Source organism: Tasmannia lanceolata, unplaced genomic scaffold (assembly GCF_043159265.1).
Source record: "Tasmannia lanceolata isolate RefF3 unplaced genomic scaffold, GAP_Taslan_0.1 ptg000044l, whole genome shotgun sequence".
NCBI classification, from domain to species: Eukaryota; Viridiplantae; Streptophyta; class Magnoliopsida; order Canellales; family Winteraceae; genus Tasmannia; species Tasmannia lanceolata.
In genome coordinates this window covers 4,838,308-4,852,552 of record NW_027518721.1, presented here as the reverse complement: position 1 = coordinate 4,852,552, position 14,245 = coordinate 4,838,308, and the positions used below count along the sequence as shown (strand labels likewise).

Here is a 14,245-nt window from a genome sequence, read left to right as displayed (position 1 = left end):
TGTTGCTTTTCTATTTCAATTCAATCCAAATTGTTAATTGCATTTTCCTCGAAGTTGAACGGCCAAAGATCTGTTGCTTGTGTTCCTGTTGTGTTGAACACTATCATGTGGTATCAGAGTCACGGTTCCGGTGAGAAAATGGCGAGAAAATCGCATTAAAAGTGATTGAAATAGGATTTGTGAAAACTTGTATTTTGAGTGCCTCCATCAATTTTGGAGTCAGATCGTTGATTAAATGGCATAGAAACATTGTTCGTGTTCCCACGAATCCAACGCAACAAACGGTTCGTCGATCCGATGTCTGGATTGCGTTTGGTGGCGATTTAAAGATCAAAAAATCACTTTCGGGGAAGTTTTGGACCTCGCCGGAAAATAGTGTGCCACCGGCGACCGGCTTGTTCAATCGGATATTTTCCAGCATGGTTGCAAAGTTCGTCGAAAGACGAGTCCAATGGCATATTGTGCGCCTCAATCGGACATCAAATGAACCCACAGTGATAAATCGAAATTTGGGTGTTTTTTTTTTGGAATTTTTTGAATTTTTCTGAAATTTCTACTGTCTTGGGCAAGACTATCCAGTAACGGGCAGATGCGCGCGGGCCCGTTAAGGATCCATTAAGGATCCACGCACTGTTTGCCCACCAGACTTGGCCCAAACCGGCCCATAACTGTTTTTGGCTCGGTTCGGCCCATTTTTATGAGATTTTTGGCCGAGCTATAATAGTTTTGGGGTTTTGTACCCTTCTGACCCCATTCTTAGGGTTGGTTTTGGCATTTGGGATCTGTATCATATAGGTACAGTGTAAATTTCAAAACTTTTGACTTTATAAGTTGATTTTAAGTTAAATATTTTGGAGATTTGGGCCGTTCTGGACTTATTTTTGAGGACATTTTTGGTATTTAAGTACTGTATTTATAGTTACAGTGTAAAATCAAGACTTTTGGTTTTGTAAGTTTGATTTTAAGTCAAATATTTTGGGGTTTTAGACTTGGGTTAAACCATTCCTATGGTTTTAGACCATTCTGAACCCGTTTCCAAGGTCTGTTTTCTTGTTTGGAGTCTGGATTTTAAAATTCTAGTGTAATTTTATAACTTTTGGGTTTTTTAAAGTGGGCCTTGAGTTTGATTTTTATTTCAAACTCTTAAAGAATTAACTAAATGCCATGGAGACCCACTTATGTAAAGTTTTGATGTTGTTTAATGATTAAAACTCAGTCAATGAACATCTTTGGTTTCTAATTCTTAACTTAAAAACCCCTATATGTTGTTTATATGCTTTATGTTTTGCATATAACTTAAGGGTTAACATGATTAGTTGAAATCGTATATGGGACTAAACTTTTAACTTGAATGCACATTAGTTCATGCCAGATATGCTTAAAACCTAAGCTTATGGTTATAATAAACTGATAGTGTGTATTTTCAAAACCTAAAACATTGAATTATGTTTGATCATGGAACTTGAAAGTTGGTTTTGTATACACAAGTTTATTACATTGTTCATTATTTTTAGTTGAAATTGAACTATATCTTGTTATGATTGGTCACTAAATGAATGAACAAAGAACTGCGATTCTGATTGGGAAACGAAATCGCTTAAGGTTAAGTGGTTAATTTTGAGAACCGTGTCGCATACAATGACACATTTATGGACTATGAACCACTTTCAATTGCGACTATTTGTCCAAGAGCAGCAGTTAGCCCAACGGATGACTGTTGTTTTGCACAAATAGGCGGTGTGAGAGGGCTAGGCCTGGGTAACCTGTTTTGTGGTTGTGCTTCTGCCCAACGGTGATGTGCGCCTCAAGTATAGGGTTATCTAGCCCTAGTTGGTCTCATGGGAGAGCCAATTGTGTGCCGTGGCACGGCCCAACGGACGGCCCACGATGACACGCCTGGTGTCTCGCCAGAATCACAGTATTGTGATTTTCTGAATTGAAAATCGTTTGTGTGTTGTGGCACGGCCCAACGAACGACCCACAATGTCATGTCTGCTGTTTCGTCGGGGTCACATTTTTGTGTTTTTTGTGATTCTGGCCAATCTAACTAATTTTCCCTTAAGATAGATTGACTGAGTATTGTATGTGAGAACCAATTGTGTGTCGTGGCACGGCCCAACGGACGACCTACGGTGATGGGGACCGGCTTCCTCTTCCTTTTGCCATGGATTGCAAAGGATGGGCTGCGATTATCGATGTGTGCAAGTAGGGACTCATGGAGAGCTTTATAGATGTTCAAGGGAAGGGACGCAACTCCTCATCACGCTGGCTCATCCCTCAAACAACCTTTCAATACATTTACATATCTTCTTTAAATGGTTATGTCTTTTCATATAACCATAACTAACCAACAAATATGATCTCAGCGGTCGATCTTGCTAAGGCCACAACCATGGTTAGGATTATTTCGTAACATCATATCATTTCCTTCTAAATTTTGGAAAGAAATTTTTTTCCATAGGAAATGTTTTTTCCGGCAATCCAAACAGGGCCAAAGTGAAAAGATGTGAACAATACAAGTAGAAATTATAAGAAGGATATAAGTAGAAAGGCTAATCATCTGAACCTTTATAGATAGAGTATATAGATAGTGCTAGAAGTATTATGATATTAGTAATATATTCGCTAGTGATATTCTAATGTAATTATGTTCACACTAATCACATGTATTTTAGGCTTATATGCTCCACGAGGGATAACATTTTATATTATTAGGTTTTAAAGAAAAATAAGAGCAAGGCCCACATGGACGCAAAACAGTATACCCTTCTTATACACATGGCCGCCACCAGAAAGTCACCCCATTTTTCTATGTTTGGCTTGAACTATTGGGAGTTTTTTTTGGTTCCTAATCATCCATTCTATATTTGTCACTGATCAAATGGTACGGATTGTCAAACTAGTGTAATCTCCAATATCAAAGAGATGAACGGACCAGACGATGGCCGAGATGAAGCTCCTAATGCTTTATAAATATTGGTAATTATTGATAAATCTGGACCTTTAAACCTTGGTTAAGCTTCTAATGATCATAAATATGAAGTTGAGTTAAGTCACCCTCTAGTGTATTTATGACTACCCTTTCACACTACAAGCTGTGGCCCAAGTAAGAAGAAGGGGCGAATATATCATTTCCCTTTTCAGACATTATGTTTTAGTTTAACCATATATACAAACTGAACATTAAAGCCTCCTTAGAAGGCATTAACAATATCATACGTGAAACTATATTAATTATTATCTAAAATTAACCCTATTCCACTTCAAAACCATTTGTATGAAAGATCATATGCAAAATTATTTTTAGAGGTAACCAAAGAGGCCAAAAATTTCTATGGTTCTACCTCGAATAAAATTAATTCTAATGTTTTGGTAAGTAATCATGGAGTTTTATCTAACTAAGACTGACCGGCCACTAACCTTTTCTATGTATGATTTTTATATTTACTTAGAAAAATGTTTTTTGCTGTAATAAAGTACATCCTTCAGCCAATCAGACCCTAAATTAAGAGGGATTTGCTAAGCTGGCTTTTCGCAGCTGGTCTGTCACAATTCAGACCAGCCACCTCTGGTCAGCCACCTCGTGAATGGAGACAACACCCAAATTAAGAATATAAAGCTACCTAACATACACGTTCTTCGCTGTGTGCTTGGTTGAATAACTTACTACTTTACGCTTGTGACTTAATCAATGCTTCAATTGGTGACTTATTCAATGCTTCAATTGGAAAACTCAGCCTCAAAACGCCCTGTAATAAATAAAAAACTTCTCTAGAAGGATCAGAATCTGACTTGGATAGTAATCTCCTAACCAGGAGTTTGATTTTGTTATTTTTTATTTTCAGTCTTAATATTAATCACAATTGAATTGAAAACAAGGCAACCTAAAGGCCTTGTTCATTTTAGACTCGGACAACCAATTGTGAATCCAAAACCTATTATTGGACTCAAAATTACATTTAGGCCCTGTTCGTTTTAGATTATGACAGACAATTGTGATTGCCAAACCGATTATTGGACTCAGGATGCCAAACTGATTATTGGTTGTCATAATCGTAAGCGAACAGGGGCTTAATTTTGGGAAATGTTATCAGCACTACTCTATTTTGTTGAGGGCACTCCTAACTTTATTAAAAGTACGGTATGTCCCGCACCATAGGATGATCCGAACCGTCCATTAGATGGGCCACGGCCTAAATAGGTTGTGCCACAAAATTTAATTCCATAGGTTGACCCTAACCCTACGATCTGTCGAGGGTTAGATCAACCCTCTAACATTCATATCGGAGGGTTAGGATTAACATACAGAAATGATTTTTGGGGCACAACCTATTTAGGCTGTGGCCCATCTAATGGACGGTTTGGATCACCCTATGGTGCTCACCATACCATAGTTTTAATAAAGTGAGGAGTGCCCTCGTCAAAATACAGTAGTGCTGACAACATTTCCTTAATTTTGAGTCCAATAATAGCTTTGGGACTCACGATCCGATACCGTAATCTAAAATGAATAAGGCCAAGGCATGAAGGTGATATATAAAATTCAAGCGATTTCCAATTTCCAACATCTCTATTTTACTTCATGTTTTGATGGGTAGGTCGTGTTGTTAAATCAAGGTGTGGGAATATCATTTCTATATAGGTACTAGCATTCCTGGTTCTGGCCATGCTATGCATGGATGTAAACTGTAAAATAATGGGGCCCATCCCATCAAAACATCAGGTGTAAAATGGTGGACCCCACAGTATGCAAAATGTAAAGTATAGGTGTAGTGTCGTTATATCATATACCCAACAAAGTATAGGTGTAGTGTTGTTATTCAACTGTCTTGAGTTTCTATGGACAATACAATTCCAAAAGGAGACTGATATCCCCATTTAGAGAGTGGTGCAGGCACTACTCACTTTATTATTACACTTTTATAATTGGACACTGATTGGATCTTGAGTATTATTATAATAGCCATGAAAAACTACTTTAAAAAGTGTAAAACAAAGAGGAATGCCATTATCCCCTTCGTAACAATGGGCTGAAATTCTTATATTAATGCACCACTAGAGATCATAAGAGCACCTTCTTGTTAAATGAACTCTCCTTATCGTTGGTGGGTTTAGCTGATCATCTACCTAAACTCCACTGAGTACCCTATTACAAGAGAGAGAGAGAGAGAGAGAGAGAGAGAGAGAGAGAGCTCGGCTCGAAAAAAGCTCGGCTAGAGCTCGGCTCGAATCCTTAACGAGCCGAGCCGAGCCGGCTCACCAGGCTCGTTAAGGCTCGTTAAGAATTTAATATATTTAAATATATATATTATATATTAATATATACACTAAAAGGGTTGTCCAGGGAGTGAAAGGGGGAGGCAAAATATGTCACTTCATTTTAGGAATCCCATTTGTTACTTGGACCACCCCCCATAGTGTAAAAAAAGTAGTGAAATTACACTATATAGGGCTGTCTAGGGAAGATGAGGGGTGTGAACTTAATATAATCCAAGTTCGGTAAGGCTCGCGAGCCTGACCGAGCCTGACCGAGCCGAGCTTTTGAGCTCAACGAGCCGAGCCGAGCCTGGCCAAGCTCGGTTCGTTTACACCCCTAGATAGATAGATGGTGGTGCGGATATCACTACCCAAAAAATATTACCACTCTGTATTTTCCAGCCCACTTGAATGTTGTGTGTACTAGTTGATAGAGGGACCATTGATCTGATGGGCATGAGAGGGCTAACCAATCGTTTCAGGTCCCATGTTGAACATAGCTCTAATTACGATTGAGGTATGTAAAAAATAAAAAACTTATTAAAATCTTGGTGCGTGCCGCTTTGTTAATTGGCGATCAAAGGTCTAGAATTAATCATCCAATATGAGAAGGTCCAGGACCGATGGGACTTGTGATGGCCGACAATATTCATAAACCCAAACGTGGCATTCCTTCATGCATGTGGTACGATAGATAATTTTTCATAACAAACAAGAACGATTTTTGTATGGGAAAATGTTATCAGCACTACCATATTTTGATGATGGCACTCCTCACTTTATTAAAAAGTACAGTATGGCCCACACCATAGGATGTGCCCCAAAAATCATTTCCATAGGTTGATCCTAACCCTCTAAGATTCAGTCCCTCTATAGTCGGAGGGTTAGAATCAACCTATGGAAATGATTTTTGGGGCACAACCTATTTAGGCTGTGACCCATCTAATGGACGGTTTGGATCATCCTATGGTGTGGACCATACCTTACTTTTTAATAAAGTGAGGAGTGCCATCATCAAAATATCGTAGTGCTGATAACATTCCCTTTTTTGTGTTTATTCCATGTTTTGGTAATGAGACCAACTCACCTTGTTTTACCCTATTTAAACAGCTGTCAAGTGTCAAATCTGAGGGAAATGATATATATTCGCTTTTCTTCCTCAGCCCACCTCCTGTAGCGTATTTACAACGCCTCTTTTTATCCGAGGAGGTGGTGGCCTACCATTTCCCAAATTCTAATAGCTTTTGACAGCGGTTTAAAAGGGAAAACAAGGTTAGATCGTCCTATTATCAAAACATGATCGTGTAGATATAAGCATCCATTTTAAGTTTCGACCCTCCCTTAAAATGCGCACTATGGAGTATTTTAGATTTCGAATCATGAATTCATGATAAGATAAACAGAAAACGTGAACGTATAAAACCAGGTTATAACTCTCTCTCTCTCTCTCTCTCTCTCTCTCTCAAAAGCTCCTTTATAATCACTCCACGTTAGAACTCCCGTGATTCTCGTCCATAAAAAAAAGAAATTTCTCGGTAAGATCTCAAATTCTCACCATTCGATGATGATCACAGTCTTGATTTTTCTCCTTGGAAAAGAGATGATTTTTTTTTGTTCGAAGATCTAGGTTTTCAATGAAGATCTATGAATTTTATTTTCTGAAGGAGAGATGATTTTGGAATTAAAATTAGGGTTTTTGATGAAGGATGTTTGATTGCATGCATTTAGGAAAATTGATTTTATTTGGATTTTATAGATATAAATGTTTTGGATTTTGTTATAGATTGTTGGAATGGTGACACCTAGAGCTTCTAGGATTAAGGATAAGGAAGAGGAGGAGGAATTTGAAGTGGAGGAGTTGAGGGATCGGATTAACTCATCACGTGCGAGTCGATTCGACTTGCTTTCAAAGGAACTCGGACTCGAATGGAATCGGAGACGACTCAGTAGAGAAAGCGTTATTAATGGACTCAGAGGTTGTTCTTCTGGATTCGTCTTTCCTCCTGATAACAGGTCTCTCTCTCTCTCTCTTATTTCGTTTTGAAACAGTAGAAAGAAAGCCATTCAAAAAAAACAGAACCGTAGAAAGAAACTACTTCGTTCTTTTTGGGGGAGTTTTTAACTTTTTATATGATAAAAGGCCTTATAGTCTATTATTATTTTTCAAAAAGTACCGTACGGCCGACACTATAAGATGATCCAAACCGTCCATTAGATGGGCTACAAACTAAATAGGTTGCGCCCCAAAAATCATTTCCATAGGTCGATCCTAACCCTCCGATCTATAGAGGGACCGCATATTAGAGGGTTGATCCTAACCCTCTATAGATTGAATGGTTAGGATCAACCTATGAAAATAATTTTTGGGGAACAACCTATTTAGTTTTTGGTCCATCTAATGGATAGGTTTTAGGAGATATTTCATAAGAGATTTTATATGGTGGCCAACCTTTACACATGTATGGAGAGAGAAAACCCCCCACCCTTGATTTTTTATCCAACCAAGCTTTGGTTGGATAAAAAACTTGGTTGGATAAAAAATCAAGGGTGGGGGGTTTTCTCTCTCTCCGCCTCTGTTTCCACACAGTCGGCCACCATATAATTTCTCATTTCATAGAGTAGTCCAGTATGTTTCGAAAATTGAGATTTTATATGGTGTTAGCCCGTGTAGTTCAATATTTTTGAATAGTACTGTAAGGCCCTAACCATAGGATGATGAAACCGTCCATTGATGGGCCCAAACCATAGGATGATGCAAACCGTCCATTGATGGGCCACCACGTAGATAGGTTGTGTTTCCATAGGATGATTACGACCCTCCGATTTATAGAGATTTTCATATGATGATTTTAACCCTCCGTTCTGTAGAGATTTCCATAATGTGTAGTTCCTCCATAGATTGGAGGGTTATGATTATCCTATGGAAATGATTTTTTTGGCACAATTTATTTACATTGTGGCCCATCAAATGGTCGGTTTGGATCGACATAGGTGTGGGCCGGCCGTAAGGTAAATTTTTAAATATACTGGGCCATTCTGGCTTACACTGGGCCCAATCTTTGAAATTTTGGCTCTCATTTTGATGGGGCCCACATCTGTCAAAGATCTAAGACGGGGCCCACATTTTGATCATTTTGTAATCATTGCGTGCGTAGCATGTGATGAAGATTGGGTCCAGCGACAGTTTTGAGATTAGGGTGGAAATGGTGGAAATTTCATTTCTAAGTAGAGAAAGTTGAAAGAAAAATGACCATAAAACTCCTTGAAACTGAAACTGAAGACAAACAAAAGGGGGTGGAAATATCATTCTCGTTGGGAAACAAAACTGCCGTTTTAAAGGGTTGAAAATGCTATTAGACTAGGAAATTGATATATATAGAACTTAGCTTGGAGATTTTATATTCCAATTGGAAGTGTTTTCCTTCTATATATGATAAACGGGCGTATAATTACTTGGAAAATACAGAGATAAAAAAAAAAAAAAAAAAAAACCCCACCTATTTGGATGATCCAAATCATTCATTTGTTCCTCCCCACAGCTGGCCATGCCGCAAAAATCTTCTCTATGAAGGATATTCCTAAGTTCTAACCCTTCATTTGTGGTAGTTTTTTGGATATATAGGTGGGCAATACTCACCTTTCTTTGCCGTGTATCTGATCAAATCTCGTATGATAGGTACCCCTTTGGCTGTACTAATAATGTACACGGAAAAGGTAACATTGGTGGCGTCATGGTTTGTTTTTTTCTAGTCTGAGCCTAACACTTCATTAGCAATAATGCATAAAAACACTACATGACATAATGCTGGCTCTCCAGCTTGGTCGGAAATGAGCTTGTCCTTAAAAAAATGTTGGAGCAGTCTTTAATCTCCAACCTTAAAAGGACTTGGATAGTTACGTGTCGTTCGACAGGACACTCTCCACATGAACGGTTCAAATGATGCCACCCATAAATAATTTTTAAATTAATGTTTAAAAACGCGGATGTGATGCGGAATGCAGCCAAGAAAAATCATTGTCCACTCGGCGCGGACGCGGCCAAGAACGCCGTTGACGCTGTCATAACTCGGGGGAGTCGAAGGAGTTTATTAACTCTGTAGAGCAAAACGCGGAATGCAGATGTGGTGCAACGCGGAACACGGCTAAGGCAAAAATGAGTCGACGACTCGGGGGAGTTCCTTGTCGAATCAAGGAGTTTTTAAACACTGTTTTAAATACGGTGCTTTCATGGTGTCATTTAATCCAATTTTTTTAGATTCTAAACTTGCATATTCTAATATTGTTATGATCTTTAGTGGGGACCTGCCTAGGTTTGGACTATGTGAGACCCAGCCTGGTATGAGATAGTTTTAAAGAGCTAAATCAAATTAATTTGTTCCATGAAACCTACTAAACCCTAAACCAGTGTCTGTATACCTGATTGATGGGAGTAAGTTGATGAAAAACGATGTATGGCAAATCTTTCCAATGGACCATGAAAGGGACGCCCTTCCATGCTAATATGCCCGTTCTTTCGCTTGGGATTGCGAAATAGTATTGGGGTGCGATGGTTAGCCACACTTGTACTCATCGTCTGGCAATTTATGCAATTAAGGATGGATTTTACATCTAATGGATGACTAACGTATTCTTCAAGGCACACAAGGGACATTTGTCAAGTTGTAATGCAAGTTTCCTTCATTTCGAACTTGAGGACGAGGTCATTCTTCAAGGGGTAGGGGATACTATATGCCTGCATGAACATGCAGAACTTGAATGGGAGATCATAGGATGATGCCATAAGGTTGTGGGTAACATGTTAGTTATGAGAATCGTTAGTTTTTTGGGTACTAGGAACTAAAATAATTAGTAGTTATTTATAAGAGTTTATAGTGGATTAGGATGTCATTTTAATAAGTGTGTTTCAAATATGTTCACATTAAAATGTTGTTACGAGGGATGGGGAAGTTAATAAGTTGTTAGCTAATTTGTAGGGAGGAACTAGGGTCTAAGGTAAAGAGTTGTAATGGAAAAGTCATGAAAAATACTAATGAGTTGAAGAAAACAAAGATCCGCACATGAGGGATTTTGTCTTACATTTTATCTTCTTTCTCTAAGGATATATAATCTAGTATTAGAGTCACGTCTTGGCCCATCAAGATAGGTGAAATGGTTGACAAGACTATAGCAATCACCATGTTGCGTGTTCACGGAAGGGGTGACCTATGGAGAGGATTACTTGGAAAGAGGACAGAGTGAAAGCTGCTACACATTGGGCTGTCGAAGGTGGCAGATGTAGAAGCATGGTCAAATGTTACGGTCTTAAGTGGGGGCTTGTCTAGGCATGGGACTAGGTGGGACCATAGTTAGCAAAACGTGATCGGCAATAAAACGGAGAGGCAAAAATTCGAGTTTAATATGGTTTTGGTTCAAAAAAATGTACTTTAAAAAATGGAAATACAAAAAAATGCATTTAAAGTTTAGTAATTTAAAAATATAGTAGCTGTAAAGTTGGAGGGTTGGCCAAAAAAACGTGTTTCAACTCAACTCAACTCAAGCAAGCCTTTGTCCCAAACTAGTTGGGGTCGGCTAGTGAATCCTTTAGAAAATTTTCATGAAGAAAGTGAAAGAATCTACCCAGCTCAAATTGACTAAGTCTAATCCTGATTGGGTTCGTCTACATGGATCATTTTCTTCTATTCTCTCCTATCCAAGGTCATGTTCTTTGTTATGTTCCTAGCCATCAAGTCTTTCCTCACTGTTTCTACCCAAGTTGTTTTTGGTCTGCCCCTACCTCTTTTTACTCCATCAACTTGGCACGAGTCACTTCTTCTCACTAGAGCATCCAAAGGCTTACGCTGGATATGCCCAAGCCATTTTAAGCGATGCTCTCTCATCTTCTCCTCAATTGTTTCCACCCCCACCTTTTTATGGATGTCTTCATTTTTAATTCTATCTAACCTTGTGTGGCCGCACATCCATCTAAGCATTTGCATCTCCGCTACACTGATCTTATGCACATGTTGCTTCCTACATGCTACACTCATCTCCAAAAAAAATGTGTATATGGTAAGAATTTTAAACGGAGTTTTAAACGGCAAAGCATTAAAACGAGTTTTAAACGGTGTAATTGAACCATGCATGTTAAAAGATATATCAAAAGCCATCATGTGATAATCTACTAATCTTGATAGATTCTAGGGGGCAGTCATAATGTAGACCCAAAGGTGGCTAAGTGAACTGGGTATGATGTACAAAGTACTAAACCCATGTCTATATATGTGGCTAATGCACCTAAGTCGACGAGTACTACTGTATGCTGAAACTTCCAATGGATCATGCAAGGGACATCCTTCTATCTAGACATTGGGCCGGTCTTCTTCCGCTTGGGGGTTGCAAATATTGGTGCTGCAGTCGTTTGCCATACTAGGCACATCATCTGGGACTTCATGAAATCAAAGATGAATTTTACATCTAATGGACAGCAATATATTCTTCAAGGCGCAAAAAGAGGAATATTAAGGTTGTAATTGATGCTCCGGCCCTTCCTTTTGACATTGTGGTCAAAGTCATTCTTCAAGTGGTAAGGGATGTTAAGTGACTTGAATGAACTTGCATGGGAGGGAAAAGACGATGTGTTAAAGGTTATGGGCTGGGGCGGAGCTACATGTATTGCATAACGGGGGCACCTGCCCCTGTCCTTAATAGGCCCAACTCAATTTGGGCCCAGGCCCCTTTAAAATTTGAAGCCTCCCCCCCCCCCACACACACACACGTATAAATCCTAGCTCCATCCGCCACTGATTATGGCGTAACATATTAGTTATGAGAATCATTAGTTGTTAATCATAAAAAGTATGTAGTGTATTGGGATGTCATTTAAATAGGTGTGTTTCAAATATTTTGGCACTAACATGTTTTTAGAAAGGGATAAGGAAGTTAGCAAGTGTAGCTAAGGAAGTTAGCAAGTGGTTAGTATTGTCTCCTCCCTTTTTCCACAAAAATCCATTGGAACTTTTTTTTACTAACAACCAAGCGAAGCTACTTTTGTAGGGAGGAACTAATAATTTAGAAGTCATAATACCAAGGAGATGAAGAAAACTAAGTTTTCCCATTTCATATTCTTATTCCTCATGAGGCCCTACCATGTTTTCCTTTCTTCTCGATTATTAAGGATTTGCTAGCGACCCGACCCACTAGCGACCTGACCTGATTTTAAGGTAAAAGCTCAACCCGAAATCCCAAATATCGACCCGAGTTGGACCGCTATAAATTTAAAGGTCTATCATTGATCTTTCCTAACATACATTTCTTCCTATCATTGGTAGGAAGGTTTTCACAAACGTTGGAGCAATGTTATATTAAGCTAGATGGGGAAGATAAAAGAATATGTGTATGGAACTCTCAGATGGGGGATTTTCAGTCCAATCTTTTTACCATAAGTTTCTACCTTGCCTCAATTCCTCTTAAGTAGCCAAAGTATGGGCCATCAAAACACCACCAAGGGTTTGCTTCTTTGGATGGGCTGCTTGTCTAGAGAGGATTCAAACTATTGATTTCCTCAGGAAAAAGAAAATACTAATCATCGACCATTGTGCATTATGTATGGAGGCAGGGGAGTCCGTCAACCATATCCTAGTCCATTGTAAGATGGCTAGAGAGGTATGGGGTAGACTACTACACAGATTTGGGGTAGTTTGGGTATTCCCGGCAAGTTCCAAGAGTTGATGGAAAGTTGGGCAATGGTTCCATGGAAAAATAAAGGCAAGACATTATGGTATGTGTCTTTCATGGCCACAATATGGGTTCTGTGGAAAGAACGGAATGCAAGAGTGTTCAAGGGTGTTGCGAAAGGAGCCCAATACCTTTTCAATAAGGTCATTGCATTAACAATATCATGGCTAAAAACTTTAGAAAGCTTCAGATTTGTATTGGCTTTCGACTGATGGCATGGTTGGGCGGTGATATGTGGCGCTACTAGTAATGAACCCAAAATTTCCCAAATTTGGACTCCCCCGGCCCATGGGGCATTAAAACTAAATTTTGATGGTTCTAGTATTTGGAATTCAGGGTCTTCATGAATTGGTGGTTTGCTGAGGGATGAAGTAGGAGTTTTATGGGCATTCAGTGGCCCAATTGGGGTAGCAGATGCTTATGAGGCGGAAGTCCGTGCCATTCATCAAGGAATTAAGTTGCTCCTGAATGTAGACTTGAATAAGGTTGTAATTGAAGGGTATTCTCTCAACGTCATCAGGTGGTTAAGAGGTTCTCGTGTGCCTCCCTGAAGATTCGCCGCCCTATTTGATGAGAATCTCGATAGATTAGGTTCAGCCTCAGTCTCTTTCTATCATGTTAAACGGTCGGCCAATGGGGAAGCAAATAGATTGGCAAGACAAGGAGTTTCGAGGGAGGGTATAGAGTTTTTTTTTTTTTTCTTCCTCACTAACTTTCGTTTTCTCTTGTTCTTTGTCTTTTCTTTTTCTTCTTGTCATATATTTTGGGTCCTTCTCGGTCCTTTTTAGTTAATGGAATCTTTTCGCCATTAAAAAAAACATTTTCCTGAAAAACAAACTGAGTTTTATATGGTAAAAGTTTAAACGAAGTTTTAAAGAGCAAACCATTAAAACGAGTTTTAAACGGCATTTTTTGAAAATAAGGAGATCAGAGCTGCAGTTCGAATGTTCACACCATCCATTATCATACAAGTGATAGGGCTTGTGAGGCTACAAGAGGAAAGTATTGAGGCTGTGGCTAGGCAATCAAAGAGTTCTTTCAAAGCACCCACGCTAGTGAACTCTAGTATCACAACTCTTTCACCATCGTCTCTACCTCCTATTTGTTGTCTAACACCAGCCAAGATGATTAAGACGAGGGAAAGTGGGTGTGTTATAACTGTGATGAACGATATACCATGGGCCATAGATGCAAGCAACAACACATGTTCTTATTAGAAAGTGATGAAGCAGATTAACCTTCCGGCATTCAGTAAGGAACGAAAGGCCATGCAGAT

At 39.0% G+C, this 14,245-nt stretch overlaps 1 protein-coding gene across 1 annotated transcript in view; it reads left to right on the top strand.

The window, feature by feature from the left end:
• Positions 1-6,633: 6,633 nt before the first annotated feature.
• LOC143863561 (potassium channel SKOR-like) overlaps positions 6,634-14,245 on the top strand; it is a 44,201-nt gene continuing 36,589 nt past the window's right edge. Inside the window, exons 1-2 of the mRNA XM_077374269.1 lie at positions 6,634-6,791; positions 7,040-7,269. Of these exons, the coding sequence (XP_077230384.1) occupies positions 7,049-7,269 (221 nt within the window). The 5' untranslated portion in view covers positions 6,634-6,791; positions 7,040-7,048. The remainder of the gene's footprint in view (positions 6,792-7,039; positions 7,270-14,245) is intronic.